We start from the raw sequence: 20,954 nt of genomic DNA, 5'->3' as shown, positions 1-20,954 counted from the left end.
GTCCTTAACTGTTCAAACCAGGAGGACTGTAGACATTTGACAAGTGACAGAAACCGAGTCTGCTGCTTGGTCCTCCTTCAAGGCTGCGGTGCGCAGATTCTTAGGGAACAGAAGAGAGGCCGACTACGTGTCCATTGTGAATGACCTATTGGACAACTAGAAGAACATAGACTGTAGAATGTCACTGTAGATTCCCTTTTCCTCCATCTAGACTTATTTCTGCACAACCTGGGTAATGTAAGTTGAACAGGGAGAACGTTTTCACCAAGACATTCTGACAAAGGAGCATCGCTGCCATGGACGGGGACTTTCAATGATGGGGGACTACTGCTGGTTCCAATGAGACAACGTACAAACGGAAAAAGTCAACATCCTATTTCCCTAAAGCAATGGGACTTTACATTTTATCTTTTATTAACAATTACATTATGGCTAATTTCGATTGTTACGAGTATCTGATATTTAGTTTCTGCAGTTTTTTGAGTGTTTCTGTAGTTTTATTAGTACTACATTTCTTTACAGAGATAAATTGTAATTTTCCCTTATCTTACAGTTTTCAGATATAACTATTACCACTTGTTATCAGTGTGTATCTAATAAGTGTGACATAATAGAGAAAATCTGATTTTTTCACTGAATTCGTCATCCCCAAATTAGGGAAAAAACAATTTCACATGTCAGATGCAGAGAATTTTTTTTTACTTGGTTGAGCAGTGTTATTAATGTGCCAACATGTGGAAGCCCAGATAGAGGATAACAAATAACATCACATGTGGTAGAGCAGAGGGATGTCACACGGCATCTCTTCCTATTGATGATGGCTTCACCTTGGTAACATCTTCTGTGATGATGTATGAGATACACCAGAGAGTGTGGGGAGGAGACTAGTCAGATCTCTGGGCTGGTAACACAGTGACATGATGTGAGGGGAGAGCAGGAGTATAATAGAGGCTGTTGACTCCTGATGTATGAGATACACCAGAGAGTGTGGGGAGGAGACTGGTCAGATGTCTGGGCTGGTAACACACAGTGACATGATGTGAGGGGAGAGCAGGAGTATAATAGGAGGCTGTTGACTCCTGATGTATGAGATACACCAGAGAGTGTGGGGAGGAGACTGGTCAGATCTCTGGGCTGGTAACACAGTGACATGATGTGAGGGGAGAGCAGGAGTATAATAGGGGCTGTTGACTCCTGATGTATGAGATACACCAGAGAGTGTGGGGAGGAGACTGGTCAGATCTCTGGGATGGTAACACACAGTGACATGATGTGAGGGGGAAAGCGGGTAGTATAATAGGGACTGATGACTCCTGATGTATGAGATACACCAGAGAGTGTGGGGAGGAGAATAGTCAGATCTCTGGGCTGGTAACACACAGTGACATGATGTGAGGAGGAGAGCAGAAGTATAATAGGGGCTGATGGCTCCTGATGTATGAGATAAACCAGAGAGTGTGGGGAGGAGACCGGTCAGATCTCTGGGCTGGTAACACACAGTGACAAGATGTGAGGAGGAGAGCAGGAGTATAATAGGGGCTGATGGCTACTGAATTAACCACTCAGAATATACTTTGTGCATATTAGCCTGTATTGACAGAGGAGGGTGTAGAATAAGAGATTACTGTATGGACAGAACAAGGAGAAGATGTGGACTCTGTACTTAGTGATTATTACTCACCTGTGCTGATGATACCTGTAGGGATTTTTTCCTCCTTACACTGCTGATCACCCCTCACATACGTCTCTTCCTCCTCTTTAATGTCTTCTAACTTTATATCATTCACTAGCAACTCTTCCTCTTCTGCCTTAATATTAATCAGAACTTCACCCTAAATAACACGTAAAACAACAAATGCTTTATTGATGCCGAACATTATTTATTCAGAGAAATCAGGAGACTATCAAAGCAACAAACTAAAAGGTTTTTTTAGTATCCTGCACCTTGTAAAGAGATAATAATATAGTAAGATTGAAAAAAATCAGTCTATTTCAATTACAGGTTGAATATCCCTTATCCAAAATGCTTGGGACCAGAGGTATTTTGGATATCGGATTTTTCCGTATTTTGGAATAATTGCATACAATAATGAGATATCATGGCGATGAGACCTAAGTCTAAGCACAGAATGTATTTATGTTACATATACACCTTATACACACAGCCTGAAGGTAATTTTAGCCAATATTTTTTGTAACTTTGTGCATTGAACAAAGTGTATCTACATTCACACAATTCAGTTATGTTTCATATACACCTTATACACACAGCCTGAAGGTCATTTAATACAATATTTTTAATAACTTTGTGTATTAAACAAAGGTTGTGTACATTGAGCCATCAGAAAACAAAGGTTTCACTATCTCACTCAAAAAAGTCCGTATTTCGGAATATTCCGTATTTCGGAATATTTGGATATGGGTTACTCAACCTGTATTCATCTGGCAATCAGCCTATAGATACATGTGTGACTGGAGGTGCCCCTGGGATTTGAATACAATGTACTCTCAAAAATGTATTTGATGCATTTTATTAGTTAAACATAACCTTTAATTGTTACCTATTTGTTAAAAAAAGAAGGAAACACCTATTGTATTGTATAGTCACCACCCTGTGGATGACTATGAACCCTGAAGAAGAAAAAGTGATAATCACTAAATTCAATGGAGAAAACCTTAATTGGTTTTGTGATGAAAAATTGGATTTTAATACCTACCAGTAAATCCTTTTCTCATAGTCCATATGGGATACTGGGGTCACTTAATATGATGGGTTATAGATGGGGTCCAAAGGAGCTGGTGCACTTTAAATTTCTTCAACTGGGTGTACTGGCTCCTCCCCTCTATGGACATACTTGAGAGACGGAACAGAACAATGGTTGGTAACAAACAGCAACAGCTGAAAAGGTAAACTTTTCAAAAAGAAAAACCTGCAAACACGTCCCTTATGGACTACGAGAAAAGGATTTCTCTAACATCCATAAGGGATACTGGGGTCACTTAATAAGATGGACATGTCCCAAAGCTTCCAGAACGGGCGGGAATGTGCGGAGACGTCTGCAGCACCGCCTTCCCAAACTGGGTATCCTCTTTGGCCAGGGAATCAAACCTGTAGAACTTCACAAAGGTGTTCTTACCCGACCAGGTAGCAGCTTGGCATAGTTGCAAGGCCGAGACACCACGGGCAGCCGCCCAGGAAGACCCCACTGATCTCGTAGAGTGGGCCTTCAGAGACTTAGGAACAGGAAAGGCTGCCGACACATAGGCCTGTTGGATAGTAAGCTTAATCCAATGAGCAATGGACTGATTAGAAGCAAGACAACCCTGTTTCTGCGCATCATAGAGCACAAACAAGGAATCCGTTTTTCTGACCCAAGCCGAGCGCTTGACATAGATCTTCAAGGCACGCACAGCATCCAAAGCCTCCGGAGGAGCAGAAGCATCAGAACTGGATGGAACCACAATAGGTTGATTCAGCTGAAACGCGGAGACAACCTTCGGCAGGAACTGCTGTCTCATCTGGAGCTCCGCTCTGTCCTTGTAAAAGACCAAGTAGGCACTTTTACACGATAAGCCCCCCAATTCTGAGACACGTCGAGAAGAAGCCAGGGCCAGTAACATCCCCGTCTTACACGTGAGGTACTTGTCTTCTACCCTCATCAGAGGTTCAAATAGGAGGACTGTAGAAATGCCAACACCACATCCAAATCCCAGGGTGCCGTAGGCGGCACAAAGGGAGGTTGTATGTGGAGAACTCCTTGCAAGAAGGTCTGAACTTCAGGCAACACTGCCAATTTCTTCTGGAAGAAAATGGAGAGGGATGAAATCTGGACCTTAATGGAATCCAGACGTAAGCCCTTATCCACACCAGCCTGTAGGAAACGTTCCAAGTGAAATACTGCAGGCGGATACATGTGTTCCTCGCACGAAGAGACATATATCTTCCAGATATGATTATAGTGTTTTGACGTCACAGGTTTTCTGGCCTGAAACCATGGTAGAAATAACCTTCTTGGAAAGGCCCTTGTGAGCTTGCATGTTCCGCTCAACTTCCATGCCGTCAAACGAAGCCATCATGTCTATTTGTGGGCACATGTCTATTTGTGGGCAACCCCACCGGTCGATGATCTGCTGGAACACCAGATGGGGGAGTGGGGACTCCACCAGGTGGAGATTGTGATGTCTCAGGAAGTCCACCTCCCAGTTGTCCACACCCGGAATGAAGATTGCTGACATGGCTCTTGCATTTCTTTCCACCCAGAGGAGTATCGTTGATACCTCTCGCATGCAGGCTCTGCTTTTTGTACCTCCTTGTCGATTGATATACGCCACGGCCATGGCGTTGTCCGACAAACTGGATCGCTTGATGCTTGAGTAGAGGAGAGGCCTGAAGCAGGGCATTCTAGATCGCCCGAAGTTCCAGAATGTTGATCGGAAGCAGGGCTTCGTGGGCTGACCACCTGCCCTGGAACTAAGCCCCTTGGGTGACTGCTCCCCATCCTCTCTGACTCACATCTGTAGTAAGGAGGATCCAATCCTGAAACTTCGACCTTCCAGCAGGTTTGAGGACTGTAGCCACCACAGGAGGGAAATCCTGGCCTGCGGTGACAGCCGTATTATCCGGTGCATCTGAAGATGTGAGCCAGACCACTTGCTCAGGAGATCCAATTGAAATGTTCTGTCATGGAACCTTCCATACTGGATCGCCTCGTATGAGGCTACCATTTTCCCCAACAATCTTGTGCAAAGATGGATGGATATCAGAGTAGGCCGTAGAACCATTCGGACCATCTCCTGGAGTGTTCTTGCTTTATCCTCTGGAAGGAACACCTTCTGAGCCACAATAACCACAAACATTCCCGGGAACAGGAGCCGCTGAGTAGGCTCCAGGTGGGACTTCTGTCACAGCATGGGTGAATCCTCAATTTACAGAAGCTGAATAGTGTGGTCTAAATGGAGCAATAAAAGCTCCCTGAATCTCACTTTTATCAAGCAATCACCCAGGTAAGGGACAATATTGACCCCCTGGACCCAGAGCTGGAACATCATCTCCGCCATCACATTCGTGAAAACCCTCGGAGCTGTGGACAGGCCGAAAAGTAGCGCCTGGAACTGGTAGTGATCGTTCAGCAGGGCAAACCGCAGGTAAGCCTAGTGAGGCGGCCAAATCGGGATATGGAGATAGGCGTCTTTTATATCCACCGAGACCATGAACTCCCGTTCTTCAGGACCCGCAATCACTGCTCGCAATGATTCCATCTTGAACTTGAAAACCTTTAGGTAAGGGTTCAAGGATTTTAGATTCAGAAAGGCCTTACAGAACAGTCCGGTTTCGGTACCATGAACAGGTTGGAGTAGTAACCCTTTCCCTGTTGTTGTAGTGGCACTGGACCAACTTTAGGAAGGCCTGTTGCAGCGTAACTCGTGTATCCTCCAAAACCGGTAAGCTTGATTTGAAAAATTGTTGGGGAGGAGCGCTGTCGAATTCCAGCTTGTAGCCCTGAGAAATTAGGTCTCTTACCCAGGCATCCTGGCAGGAGCTTTCCCAGATGCGGCTGAAGTGACGCAGTCGAGATCCCACCTCGAGATCCCCTCTGGGTGGGTGATCACCGCCATGATGAGGCTTTAGTGGAAGCTGAACTGGTGCTATGTTCCTGAGAACCTGCGGCTGCTGGTTTTCTTGTCTTGCCTCTGGTGCCTCTCGTTGCACTGGAGGCACCTCTGGCCCTAGAGCTAAATCTGGTAGTCCGAAAGGACTGGATAGACGGCCCGGGTAGGAACGTCTAGCGGGGCCCCAGAGGGGAGAAACGTGGATTTCCCCGCAGTAACCCTAGAAATCCACGTATCCAACTCAACACCGAATAGCCACTCCCCTGAGTAGGGAAGAGACTCCACACTATGCTTGGAATCTGCGTCCGCTATCCACTGATGCAGCCACAAAGCTCTGCGCACCAACACTGCCATGGCAGTAGCCCTAGTATTAATAGCGCCTATCTCCTTGAGAGAATCACATAGGACGCATGCAGTGTCTTGGATGTGTTTTATAAAGGTCACCGTAGTAACCAGAAGCATATCCCCCCCGCAAGACCCTCTTGAATTTGCATCGCCCATGTAGGAATGGCATGTGCCATCCAGCAACCCGCAAGCACAGGTCTTTGTGATGCGCCAGCCGCTGTGTAAATAGACTTTAGTGTAGTCTCTATTTTTCTATCCCCGGGGTCCTTTAATGTAAAGGAGCCCGGAGCTGGCAGTGCCACTTTTTTGATAGACGGGATACTGATACGTCCACGGCTGGGGGTTCTTCCCAATTTTTCCTACCTTCTGGGGCAAATGGGAAAGTGTGCAAAAACCTTTTTGTCACCTGATATTTTTTATCAGGATTTTTCTAGGCTTGCTTTAACATGTCATCTAGTTCCGGAGAATCAAGGAAAGTGACAGAGTTTTTTCTGTGCCAAGAAAAATGACTGCGGTGCTGCAGCGTCTTCTAAAGGGATTTTTAATACATCCCTGATAGCCAGTATGAAAGGCTCAATACCCTGTGCAGAAGTTGAATCCTCCATAGTAGGATCTAATACCTTCCCCTTCCTCCTGTACCTGCACACAGCAGCTACATGCACACACATATAGTCACAATGTACAATGCAGAAATTATGACATGCAATAAAACTGCACTGGACTATCAATACAAAGTAATACTCAGAATAGCTATATAATTAGTGGATATATCAATGCACAGTAAAGACTGGATGTATATCACAGGGTACTTGTACTATATAACCCTGACCAAATGCACTGTTTCCTAAATAACACTGTCAGCAGACATGTAGAATTCTTAAGTGTCTTGTAAAATGCACATCGCTGACATGCAGGCGGCTTTACAAAGGAGGATTTGCCCAAACAGTCCCAGGAACAGTGTAGCTGAGAGAAATGGCGCCCAGACACTGACTGGGAGTGAGGTAGAGAGATATATGTAGCTCCAGGGCGGGAACATTACTATAAATGGTGCCCTGGGGCTGGGGGAGGGGCTACAGGTCCAAGCCTTATCCCCCTGCTGGACCTCACCACTGGTACTATGGGCTGTAATAAAAACGGTTTTTATGAGGTAAAAACCGACCTGTGCCCTTGCCATGGTGGTTTAGTGGAGTCCCTGCTCGACCACAGTGTCCACGCCAGCGCGCGCGGCCCACCTCCCACCGGATCGCGATTTCAGAGGGACTCGCCTAGGGGACCCACTTACCTCCTACCTGAGTGCGGACACGCGATCCAGGAGAACTTCAGCGAGTGTGTGACTAACGGTGAGCAAACCGGAGCCTCTGCTGTAAGTACCCGGCAACCAGGGCGCAGGAGTATACAGCGCCGCTGGGGGAGGTGATGGAGCTGCAGCAGGAGATGTCAGACTGACATCTATCACTGCTGCAGCCCTTGAAGTCTTCTATCTTCGCTTAAAAAGTTCTCTCAGGGCTCCTGGAGCAGCACACCTGTTGTATGCCTGCTTACTGCATGGCACCAACTACAAAACTGAGCTCCTGTGCACGGAGGCAGGGTTATAGATGCACCTTGGGAAGAAGGTCAAAGCTTTGGGCCTGTTGGTGCCTCGGATCAAGATCCTACTCTACACCCCAATGTCATTCCCTGTGGAGCCCAGTGTACCCCGTAGCAGAAATTGAAATTACAATGGATACACAAAAGCATTTGCCCACACCTGTTAATTACTGAATTCAGGTGTTTCAATCAGACCCGTTGCCACAGGTGTATAAAATCAAGCGCCTAGCCATGCAGTCTCCATTTGCAAACACTTATGATACAAAATGGGTCGTTCTGAAGAGCTCAGTGACTTCCAGCGTGGTACTGTGATAGGAGGCCACCTTTAAAATAAGATTTTACTTACCGATAAATCTATTTCTCGTAGTCCGTAGTGGATGCTGGGGACTCCGTCAGGACCATGGGGATTAGCGGCTCCGCAGGAGACAGGGCACAAAAATAAAGCTTTAGGATCAGGTGGTGTGCACTGGCTCCTCCCCCTATGACCCTCCTCCAAGCCTCAGTTAGGATACTGTGCCCGGACGAGCGTACACAATAAGGAAGGATTTTGAATCCCGGGTAAGACTCATACCAGCCACACCAATCACACCGTACAACTTGTGATCTGAACCCAGTTAACAGTATGACAACGTAGGAGCCTCTGAACAGACGGCTCACAACAATAACAACCCGATTTTTTTGTAACAATAACTATGTACAAGTATTGCAGACAATCCGCACTTGGGATGGGCGCCCAGCATCCACTACGGACTACGAGAAATAGATTTATCGGTAAGTAAAATCTTATTTTCTCTAACGTCCTAGTGGATGCTGGGGACTCCGTCAGGACCATGGGGATTATACCAAAGCTCCCAAACGGGCGGGAGAGTGCGGATGACTCTGCAGCACCGAATGAGAGAACTCCAGGTCCTCTTTAGCCAGGGTATCAAATTTGTAGAATTTTACAAACGTGTTCTCCCCCCGACCACGTAGTTGCTCGGCAGAGTTGTAATGCCGAGACCCCTCGGGCAGCCGCCCAGGATGAGCCCACCTTCCTTGTGGAATGGGCATTTACATATTTTGGCTGTGGCAGGCCTGCCACATAATGTGCAAGCTGAATTGTACTACACATCCAACTAGCAATCGTCTGCTTAGAAGCAAGAGCACCCAGTTTGTTGGGTGCATACAGGATAACAGCAAGTCAGTTTTCCTGACTCCAGCCGTCCTGGAAACCGATATTTTCAGGGCCCTGACAACATCTAGCAACTTGGAGTCCTCCAAGTCCCTAGTAGCCGCAGGTACCACAATAAGCTGGTTCAGGTGAAACGCTGACACCACCTTAGGGAGAAACTGGGGACGAGTCCGCAGCTCTGCCCTGTCCGAATGGACAATCAGATATGGGCTTTTGTGAGACAAAGCCGCCAATTCTGACACTCGCCTGGCCGAGGCCAGGGCCAACATCATGGTCACTTTCCATGTGAGATATTTCAAATCCACAGATTTGAGCGGTTTAAACCAATGTGATTTGAGGAATCCCAGCACTACGTTGAGATCCCACAGTGCCACTGGAGGCACAAAAGGGGGTTGTATATGCAGTACTCCCTTGACAAACTTCTGGACTTCAGGAACTGAAGCCAATTCTTTCTGGAAGAAAATCGACAGGGCCGAAATTTGAACCTTAATGGACCCCAATCTGAGGCCCATAGACACTCCTGTTTACAGGAAATGCAGGAATCGACCGAGTTGAAATTTCTTCGTGGAGCCTTCCTGGCCTCACACCACGCAACATATTTTCACCACATGTGGTGATAATGTTGTGCGGTCACGTCCTTCCTGGCTTTGACCATGGTAGGAAAGACCTCTTCCGGAATGCCTTTTTCCCTTAGGATCCGGCGTTCAACCGCCATGCCGTCAAACGCAGCCGCGGTAAGTCTTGGAACAGACATGGTACGTGCTGAAGCAAGTCCCTTCTTAGCGGCAGAGGTCATGAGTCCTCTGTGAGTATCTCTTGAAGTTCCGGGTACCAAGTCCTTCTTGGCCAATCCGGAGCCACGAGTACAGTTCTTACTCCTCTACGTCTTATAATTCTCAATACCTTGGGTATGAGAAGCAGAGGAGGAAACACATACACCGACTGGTACGCCCACGGTGTTACCAGAACGTCCACAGCTATTGCCTGAAAGTCTCTTGACCTGGCGCAATACCTGTCCAGTTTTTTGTTCAGGCTGGACGCCATCATGTACACCTTTGGTCTTTCCCAACGGTTCACAATCATGTGGAAAACTTCCCGATGAAGTCCCCACTCTCCCGGGTGGAGGTCGTGCCTGCTGAGGAAGTCTGCTTCCCAGTTGTCCACTCCCGGAATGAACACTGCTGACAGTGCTATCACATGATTTTCCGCCCAGCGAAAAATCCTTGCAGTTTTTGCCATTGCCCTCCTGCTTCTTGTGCCGCCCTGTCTGTTTACGTGGGCGACTGCCGTGATGTTGTCCCACTGGATCAATACCGGCTGACCTTGAAGCAGAGGTCTTGTTAAGCTTAGAGCATCATAAATTGCCCTTAGCTCCAGTATATTTATGTGGAGAAAAGTCTCCAGACTTGATCACACTCCCTGGAAATTTTTTCCCTGTGTGACTGCTCCCCAGCCTCTCAGGCTGGCCTCCGTGGTCACCAGCATCCAATCCTGAATGCCGAATCTGCGGCCCTCTAGAAGATGAGCACTCTGTAACCACCACAGGAGAGACACCCTTGTCCTTGGAGATAGGGTTATCCGCCGATGCATCTGAAGATGCGATCCGGACCATTTGTCCAGCAGATACCACTGAAAAGTTCTTGCGTGGAATCTGCCGAATGGAATCGCTTCGTAATAAGCCACCATTTTTCCCAGGACTCTTGTGCAATGATGCACTGACACTTTTCCTGGTTTTAGGAGGTTCCTGACTAGCTCGGATAACTCCCTGGCTTTCTCCTCCGGGAGAAACACCTTTTTCTGGACTGTGTCCAGAATCATCCCTAGGAACAGCAGACGTGTCGTCGGAAACAACTGCGGTTTTGGAATATTTAGAATCCACCCGTGCTGTCGTAGAACTACTTGAGATAGTGCTACTCCGACCTCCAACTGTTCTCTGGACCTTGCTCTTATCAGGAGGTCGTCCATTTTCTTCGAAGAAGAATCATCATTTCGGGCATTACCTTGGTAAAGACCCGGAGTGCCGTGGACAATCCAAACGGCAGCGTCTGAAACTGATAGTGACAGTTCTGTACCACGAACCTGAGATACCCTTGGTGAGAAGGGCAAATTGGGACATGGAGGTAAGCATCCCTGATGTCCCGGGACACCATATAGTCCCCTTCTTCCTGGTTCGCTATCACTGCTCTGAGTGACTCCATCTTGATTTGAACCTTTGTAAGTGTTCAAATTTTTTTAGATTTAGAATAGGTCTCACCGAGCCTTCTGGTTTCAGTACCACAATATAGTGTGGAATAATACCCCTTTCCTTGTTGTAGGAGGGGTACTTTGATTATCACCTGCTGGGAATACAGCTTGTGAGTTGTTTCCAATACTGGCTCCCTGTCGGAGGGAGACGTTGGTAAAGCAGACTTCAGGAACCTGCGAGGGGAAACGTCTCGACTTTCCAATCTGTACCCCTGGGATACTACTTGTAGGATCCAGGGGTCCTGTACGGCTCCAGCGTCATGCTGAGAACTTGGCAGAAGCGGTGGAAGGCTTCTGTTCCTGGGAATGGGCTGCCTGCTGCAGTCTTCTTCCCTTTCCTCTATCCCTGGGCAGATATGCTTATGGGGACGAAAGGACTGAGGCTGAAAAGACGGTGTCTTTTTCTGCATAGATGTGACTTAGGGTAAAAACGGTGGATTTCCCAGCAGTTGCCGTGGCCACCAGGTCCGATGGACCGACCCCAAATAACTCCTCCCCTTTATACGGCAATACATCTTTGTGCCGTTTGGAATCTGCATCACCTGACCACTGTCGTGTCCATAAACATCTTATTGGCAGATACGGACATCGCACTTACTCTTGATGCCAGAGTGCAAATATCCCTCTGTGCATCTCGCATATATAGAAATGCATTTTTTAAATGCTCTATAGTAAATAAAATACTGTCCCTGTCAAGGGTATCAATATTTTCAGTCAGGGAATCCGACCAAGCCACCCCCGCGCTGCACATCCAGGCTGAGGCGATCGCTGGTCGCAGTATAACACCAGTATGTGTGTATATACTTTTTAGGATATTTTCCAGCCTCCTATCAGCTGGCTCCTTGAGGGCGGCCGTATCTGGAGACGGTACCGCCACTTGTTTTGATAAGCGTGTGAGCGCCTTATCCACCCTAAGGGGTGTTTCCCAACGCGCCCTAACTTCTGGCGGGAAAGGGTATACCGCCAATAATTTTCTATCGGGGGAACCCCGCGCCTCATCACACACTTCATTTAATTTATCTGATTCAGGAAAAACTATAGGTAGTTTTTCCACACCCCACATAATACCCTTTTTTGTGGTACTTGTAGTATCAGAAATATGTAACACCTCCTTCATTGCCCTTAACAAGTAACGTGTGGCCCTAAAGGAAAATACGTTTGTTTCTTCACCGTCGACACTGGAGTCAGTGTCCGTGTCGACCGACTGAGGTAAAATGGGCATTATAACGTCCCTGACGGTGTTTTAGACGCCTGGACAGATACTAATATGTTTGCCGGCCGTCTCATGTCGTCAATCGACTTGCAGCGTGTTGACATTATCACGTAATTCCTTAAATAAGCCATCTATTCCGGTGTCGACTCCCTAGAGAGTGACATCACCATTACAGGCAATTTGCTCCGCCTCCCAACATCGTCCTCATACATGTCGACACACACGTACCGACACACAGCACACACACAGGGAATGCTCTGATAGAGGACAGGACCCACTAGCCCTTTGGGGAGACAGAGGGAGAGTTTGCCAGCACACACCAAAAACGCTATAATTATACAGGGACAACCTTTATATAAGTGCTTTTCCCTTATAGCATTTTAATATATGTAGTCATATCGCCAAATCAGTGCCCCCCCTCTCTGTTTTAACCCTGTTTCTGTAGTGCAGTGCAGGGGAGAGCCTGGGAGCCTTCCCACCAGCATTTCTGTGAGGGAAAATGGCGCTGTGTGCTGAGGAGAATAGGCCCCGCCCCCTTTTCGGCGGGCTTCTTCTCCCGTTTTTCTGAGACCTGGCAGGGGTTAAATACATCCATATAGCCCCCAGGGGCTATATGTGATGTATTTTTAGCCATAAAAAAGGTATTATACATTGCTGCCCAGGGCGCCCCCCCAGCGCCCTGCACCCTCCGTGACCGCTGTGTGAAGTGTGCTGACAACAATGGCGCACAGCTGCAGTGCTGTGCGCTACCTCAGGAAGACTGAAAAGTCTTCTGCCGCCTGCTTCTGGACCTCTTCCATCTTCGGCATCTGCAAGGGGGGTTGGCGGCGCGGCTCCGGGACGAACCCCAGGGTGAGACCTGTGTTCCGACTCCCTCTGGAGCTAATGGTGTCCAGTAGCCTAAGAAGCCAATCCATCCTGCACGCAGGTGAGTTCACTTCTCTCCCCTAAGTCCCTCGATGCAGTGAGCCTGTTGCCAGCAGGACTCACTGAAAATAAAAAACCTAAAAACTTTTTCTAAGCAGCTCTTTAGGAGAGCCACCTAGATTGCACCCTGCTCGGACGGGCACAAAAACCTAACTGAGGCTTGGAGGAGGGTCATAGGGGGAGGAGCCAGTGCACACCACCTGATCCTAAAGCTTTATTTTTGTGCCCTGTCTCCTGCGGAGCCGCTAATCCCCATGGTCCTGACGGAGTCCCCAGCATCCACTAGGACGTTAGAGAAAATAAGATGGTTTGTGAAATTTAATCTCCGCTGGATATTCCACGGTCACCTGTAAGTGATATTATTAGAAAGTGGAAGCATTTAGGAACAACAGCAACTCAGCCACGAAGCGGAAGACTACGTAAGATCAAGAACAGGTTCAACAACTGCTAAGGTGCATGGTGCGTAAAAGTCGCCAACGCTCTGCTGATTCATGAATGAAAAGTTCTGAACTGCCACTGGCATTAATGCAAGCACAAAAACTGTGCGGCAGGAGCTTAATGGAATGGGTTTCCATGGCCGAGCAGCTACATGCAAGCCTCACATCACCAAGTCCAATGCCAAGCGTGGGATGGAGTGGTGTAAAGCACACGACACTGGACTGTGGAGCAGTGGAAACGTGGTCTGTGGAGTGATGAATCACGCTTCTCTGTATGGCAGTCAGATGGGCGAGTCTGGGTGTGGTGGATGCTGGGAGAACGTTACCTGCCTGACTGCATTATGCCAGCTGTGAAGTTTGGTGGAGGAGGGATAATGGTATGGGGCTGTTTTTCAGGGTTTTAACTAGGTCCCTTATCTCCAGCGAAGGGCAATCTTAATGCTTCCGCATACCAAGACATTTTGGACAATGCTTTGCTTCCAACTTTGTGGCAACAGTTTTGGGAAGGCCCTTTTCTATCCCAACAAGACTGCCCCAGTGCACAAAGCAAGGACTATAAAGACATGGTTTGATAAGTTTGGTGTGCAAAAACTTGACTAGCCCACACAGAGCCCTGACCTCAAACCCATCGAGCACCTTTGGGATGAACTGGAACAGAGATTGCGAGCCAGGCCTTCTCCTCCAACGCCTGACCTCATAAATGCTCTACAGAATGAATGGGTGCAAATTCCCACAGAAACACTCCAAGATCTTGTGGAAAGCCTTTCAAGAAGAGTGGTAGCTGTTATAGGTGCAAAAGGGGGACCAACTCCATATTAAAGTATATGTATGTGAATATAATGTCATTACAGTCCGTTGGGGTAGTAAGGCATCCGAATACTTTTGTCCATAACGCTACATATAGAATTAAAATCAATACCAACCATAACTTTGTCAAAATGAAGAAAATAACTTGAATATTCGCATGAATTGTGTGGCAACATTTAAAATTAGGGCACTAGTACTGCAGGTAGAGAATGGCCATACCCCTGACATTTCAATGAGTAACCTGTGGGGGTGCTAACAGCACTGGTTGAGAACAACCGATATAGTGAAAAGTTACTTTGGCATGCTGGTATTTGATGAGACTCAAATCCCACCTACCTGATCCTCCTGTGGGACACTGTGATTCTCCTCTGTATGATCCTGGGAATAAAGAGGACGGGGACATCTCTCTGGAGTATTCCTGTTACTTGCCCCATCTGTAGGAGACACACAGTGACTGAGTACATTGTATATATGTGATTATCAGATGATGTGTATCTAGGTGGCCCCATAGCTGATCTCTCCATTACACTACATGACAGTCTCCTCTTACCCAGTGATGTGAGGGGCCGGTGATTCTCCATCATCACGTCCTTGTACAGACCCCTGTGTTCCTCTATATACTCCCACTCCTGCACGGAGACATAGACAGTGACATCCTGACACCTTATAGGAACCTGACACACACAATGATACAGTCATCACCCAGACACGTCCCCTGGTGTTACTGTATAATGTCCCATTCCCAGCAGTCATCACCCAGAGACATCCCCCGGCGTTACTGTATAATGTCCCATTCCCAGCAGTCACCTCTCCAGTCATCACCCAGATACATCCCCTGGTGTTACTGTCAAATGCCCCATTCCCAGCAGTCACCTCTCCAGTCACCAGCTGAATGATCTTGTTGGTGAGCTCCAGGATCTTCTGGTTATTGTGTCTCTCATGTATCAGTGAGTGAGGTAGAGGCACAGCTGAAGGGTGGCAGATGGTCACCAGAAGTCTTTTTCACTACTACATATTATGAGATATAAAAATATATATATATATATATATAAAAAGAGGATTACAGTGGGTGCAGGGGTGGGAGGAGATAAGAGGGCACATGGGTGGGGAGTGATAACGGGCACAGGGGAGGGCAGAGTACATAGGGGCATAAACATGGGGGGAGAATAACTGGGAGTATAGGGGATGGAGCAGTCAACTTAGACATTGGGAGAGTGTTACAGGGGGGCACAGGGGCGGGAGGGGGAGTACACAGGGGAACAGGAATTAAATAGACACGTGGGAAGAATAACTGGGGGCACAGGGGTGGGAGGAGCAAAAAAAAAAAATAGAGCATAGGGGGCAAGGTGGGGGGGTAAGACGGGGCAAAGGGGTGCTGGAGAGAGCATAAAGGGGGAACAGAGGTCACAGCATTGGGGGAAAGGATAACTGGTGGGCACAGGGGTGAGTGAGGGGATAACTGGGGAAAGTATAACAGGATGCACAGGGGTGGGGGAAGAAATAACAGGGGGCACAGGGCAGCAGCAGGCGGTACAGGGGCTAGGACCTGGCGGTGTCACACACAGCGATGTCTCCCTGTCACCCGTCACCCGGACGCAGAGGGCGGAGACCAGAGGGGAGGAGCGCGGGGACCTCACATCCGGTGCAGAGCGGAAGTCGGGTGGAACAAAGTGACCGGAAGTCGAACGCACAGGCCGGAAGTCGGGGGATTAAGACGCTTCGGCTGCGGGTGAGAGGAGAAGTGTGGGCCCGGGAGCCCCTGGGGGTGAGTCCGCACGGGGAGAGGTACAGTGAGGCACTTGCAGCTGGGATAGAGCAGGGACATGGCTGATGCTGGCTCATGTCACCATTATCCGGCACCATGGGGCTATGAAGTAGGGATTTAGGGCTGTGACCCCGATCACATGACCTAGGACTGACCCCCCCCCCCTCCTGCCTTACCACCCCATGTCCTCATATCACCCACCTCAGCCTCATTATATACTCTCCAACATTTTACACATAAAAATCGCTAAAAAAAAAACACCAAAACATTAAAATAGGGGGCGTGGCCACATATGAAGGGTGACGCCCCTTTTCCTATACTTTCAATAGAATTTTGGAGAGCCAAAAATCAGTACAGACCATAAAAAAAAGTACTGTACCTGCTAAAAATCTATTCACAGCTATAGCTTGTATTAGTTGTGCATAACGATATCACATTATTCAATTCTGCTATTTTTATCATCATTTAACTGGGTAATATTGGGTGCATTTTTGGGGGCACTACCTTCTCCGCACTGTTTAATCAAATCTGAACCTTTTCTTTTTCGGGGTCACTCTCTCGTCCCATGACTATCAGTGGCATTCTGCAATGCATATGGTAACAGAACGCTACTCCATTTAGGGACAGCAGAAGTACCACTCTATCCTTTACTTCTGAGCCAATGTCTGTTTCTGATCACTCTCTCATTCTATTCTGTAATTCGATGTCGAGACAGATGATTGAACAGCAGAAGTGATAGGAAATCCAGACCTGGCTCCTTTTTCTAAAATTTTTTTGTATAAGCCTATAAAAAATACACTTCAAGACGCATACCACTGAGCAACATCCTTTAATACAACTGCAATCTCACTGTAATAAATGTAGGCACATATCTGTTTAAATAATTTTTCTATACACAAGTCTTGCAGGCATCTGTGTGCTCAGATTGATGGCGTGTGTCAGATACTTATTTACCTACGGTCAGACTGCACTGGGTATGCCCAACCACGTCTGATCTTGGAAGCTATGCACTGCAGGGCCTGGTCAGTACCTGGATGGGAGACCACCAGGGAATACTAGATACCGTAGGTATTTTATTCTTTCACACAAACTGAATTCTGAGACGCTCAGACAATGCAAAGAATATAGATCTAATTACACAATGAATTCAAATTCTTTACAGAATAATAGTGCACGTACAGGTACGTCAGTACAATTGAAATCTATACGTAAGCCCTACAGGTGTCAGTGTGCTCAGATTGATGGTGTGTATCAGAACCCTTGTACTCTGCGACCCTCGGATACGGTATAGATTACAGACGGAATTGGAATACTAGATTACACTGAGCCCAAGTGAGTGACTTATTCCCATAAGCATTTCCCAATCTAGGGAGACATAGGCATTTTTGATAAATAAGGGAATACATATTTTCGCCTAGAAATACAGCATTTGTGCATTTATTAACACATAGTAGCGTCTGCTCCCCTCCTTTTTAAGTATATTTCAATAAAAGTTAAATTTTAACATATTCACATTATCATTTTCATAAGCGTGCCCTGGAAAAGACATATAGTTGCTTTTTTCTTATGTCCTCTCAAAAGACCACACCCTCCTTAAGAGGTTGATAGCATCTGCATAGAGTTGGTAGAGAAGGCCAAAGGACCAGCTAAAGGAAGACATGTATAGGGAGAAGAGAATGAAGCCAGGGACAGACCATTGGGGCACCCCGATGGGAAGGGAAGATGCAAGGGAGCTGGGTGTAAATACAGGGAAGGAGCAGTTGGACAGGTAGGAGGTCATCATGAGAGATCTGAGTTGCAAAGCCCAATGCAGTGGAGGGTTTGTAGGAGGAACGGGGGGATCAAACGGTGTCAGATGCTGCTGTGATGTCATAAGAATATTAGAGAAATGCCACAGGACAGCATGCTCATTCTGTGTCCTGCACACTGGCTGCATGTTTCTCTTATATAAGGTAAACTTGCTCATTTGTCCCTGACGAAAGTTTACATGAACAGTGAAACATTGGAATAACTTTTCCTAATTATGGAGTTAGATACATAAAAAAAAAAATTATATATATATATATATATATATATATATATATATATATATATATTTCATTCTAGCACCCTGCACCTCTCATAACTTGTGTAGTTCCTCTTTCCAGCCTTGGGTGTCGCTCTCTGCTCCGGATGCTTCTAGCACATGCTGATCTATATTTCAGTGCTGAGATACAGACTGGAGTCTGCTAGAAGCACCAGAGCAGAGTGTGACACTCCAGGCAGAAAGGAGGAACGGGTTGTGAGAGGTGCAGGGTGCGAGAATGAACACTATATATAAAATTATATTATATTAGTGGTGAGAGGGCTTGTCGCATCACAATTGTCCACATTCTGGTGGATTCAGCTCCCTCCAAGGGAGAAGAGAACAAGGCCTGCACATTCTACACCTCCTGCAGTGGAGATTTAGAACTCTGGGTTTTCTGAGTTGTGCAGCTGCAACTGGAGAAACAGAGGTCCAGGTTTTCCAGCTCATCCAGAGACAGCAGGAGGTCCGGTGCAGGGGAAGAGTATAAAATTCCCATTCACCCACTACACAGTGCACTGACGCCTATTCGTGGCCAGCGAGTAGGATGCAGTTTGATAGTGCCAGGGACTGATGACATTGGCTATGCCAGGAGAACATGGCGGACTGATGATTAAGCACGGGGAGTGCTAGGACTTTTTAGAATTGTTTGCTTAATTTTCCAGTTATGTGCTGTACCTGTGTGACCAGTCCTAACCCTGTATATCAGGGCTGGCCAAATCAGGGAACCTCACCTCCTATACATATAACCTAATACCTTCCTCTCACTGTGGCCACTATGGAATAACCCCAATTTCCCCCAGGCTTGACCACCTTGGCTTTTTCTAATTGGACCCAACAGAATGATCTATTTTATTACTAATCTCACCTCTGACGACATATAAATGAGATTTGGTTTCCCCAATCATATTCCTGTCAGTACTTTCAACAGAAACTTTTTTTTTTATAGCTAATAGGCTATATGGGTAATCCCCGGCCAACACGATCCATCTCCCCTAGTTCCAATGTTCCTTATATAAAGGTCTAAATTCCTCTTTATAACCGTCGGTACTGAAGCAGGGATTCTGCTGGTTTGTTGAACAGTCTCTGGTATAGACTAACACCTGTCATGCTGTACTTAGATTCCCAGTCTCTTACTTCTACTCCACAATATTCCAGACAGGCAGAACCTATAATCACCCGTATTCTCCACAGAGCACAGGTCAATAGTAATCATCTCCAGCCAAATACTACTTTAACTCCAGGAGGTGATCATCAGATAATGTAGGCATTCCCAACCTCTGTCCTCAAGGCACACTATCAGTCCAGGTTCCAGCTGAAGTCTGGAAATCTTTAAAGTCTACGCTGTTAGTGTGTCTTGAGGACCCAGGTTGGGAATTCCTGAGTAAATGTTTCTCATATTGTGTATATATTCATATATTTCTCCATGCAGGAGTGGGAGTATATAGAGGAAACAAGGATCTGTTCGAGGGCACGATGGAGAATCACTGGCCCCTCACATCACCGGGTAAGAGGGGACATTGATGTAATATACAGGGGACAGCAGTGGTGGGGGCCACCTATATACACACACATCACCCGATCAACTTCTAAACATTTTTTCTCTTTCATCCGTATTGGGGGACACTGCTGTACCTTGGGATATAGTGGGCAGTAGTGGTGGAACAGGGCACAACTATACTACAGACTTATTGGTCTCTGACTTCTGCCCCTCTTGCCCTCTCCTGGAAGTACTGTACCATGGAGTAGGCCACTGTTGTTGGGCTTCTAGGCTACTGGACACCATTAGCTCCAGAGGGATCGAACACAGGCCCAGCCTCGGTCGTCCGGTCCCGGAGCCGCGCCGCCGTCCCCTTTGCAGAGCCAGAAGCAAGAAGAACATCCTGGAAATCGGCGGCTGAAGACTCCGGTCTTCATTAAGGTAGCGCACAGCACTGCAGCTGTGCGCCATTGCTCCCTATGCACACCACATACTCCGGTCACTGATGGGTGCAGGGCGCTGGGGGGGGGCGCCCTGGGCTGCAATTAGAGTACCTTAAATTGGCAAAACAACACATAATATAGTCTAATAAACTATATATGTGTAAAAATCCCCTGCCATCATAATAATAAAAGAGCGGGAGAAGCCCACCGAAAAAGGGGCGGGGCTATCTCCCTCAGCACACTGGCGCCATTTCCTCTTCACAGCTCCGCTGGAAGACAGCTCCCCAGGCTCTCCCCTGCAGTTTCCAGGCTCAAAGGGTAAAAAAGAGAGGGGGGGCACTAAATTTAGGCGCAAAACTGTATTGTATAGCTGCTATAGGGAAAATCACTTTCTGTAATAGTGTAAATCCCTGTTTATATAGCGCTGTGGTGTGTGCTGGCATACTCTCTCTCTGTCTCCCCAAAGGACTTTGTGGGGTCCTGTCCTCAGTCAGAGCATTCCCTGTGTGTGTGCGGTGTGTCGTACGGCTGTGTCGACATGTTTGATGAGGAGGCTTATGTGGAGGCGGAGCAGGTGCCGATAAATGTGATGTCACCCCCTGCGGGGTCGACACCAGAGTGGATGGATATGTGGAAGGTATTAACAGACAGTGTCAACTCCTTACATAAAAGGTTCGACGACATAACAGCTGTGGGACAGCCAGCTTCTCAGCCAGTGCCTGCCCAGGCGTCTCAAAGGCCATCAGGGGCTCAAAAACGCCCGCTACCTCAGATGGCAGACACAGATGTCGACACGGAGTCTGACTCCAGTGTCGACGAGGATGAGACATATACACAATCCACAAGGGGCATCCGTTGCA

At 47.3% G+C, this 20,954-nt stretch overlaps 1 protein-coding gene and 1 pseudogene across 1 annotated transcript in view; both read left to right on the top strand.

Annotated features, from left to right (window-relative positions):
* Positions 1-20,954, top strand: part of LOC134984009 (uncharacterized) — a 202,211-nt gene that overhangs the window by 126,632 nt on the left and 54,625 nt on the right. Inside the window, exons 10-12 of the mRNA XM_063949667.1 lie at positions 14,135-14,324; positions 16,056-16,106; positions 19,604-19,678. Coding sequence (XP_063805737.1) covers positions 14,135-14,324; positions 16,056-16,106; positions 19,604-19,678 — 316 coding nt within the window. The remainder of the gene's footprint in view (positions 1-14,134; positions 14,325-16,055; positions 16,107-19,603; positions 19,679-20,954) is intronic.
* On the top strand, positions 17,059-17,177 carry LOC134984017 (5S ribosomal RNA; annotated as a pseudogene).

Source organism: Pseudophryne corroboree (assembly GCF_028390025.1).
Source record: "Pseudophryne corroboree isolate aPseCor3 chromosome 3 unlocalized genomic scaffold, aPseCor3.hap2 SUPER_3_unloc_3, whole genome shotgun sequence".
Taxonomy (NCBI): Eukaryota; Metazoa; Chordata; class Amphibia; order Anura; family Myobatrachidae; genus Pseudophryne; species Pseudophryne corroboree.
Note: the sequence above shows the minus strand (reverse complement) of the source record. Positions and strands in the feature narration are given on the sequence as shown.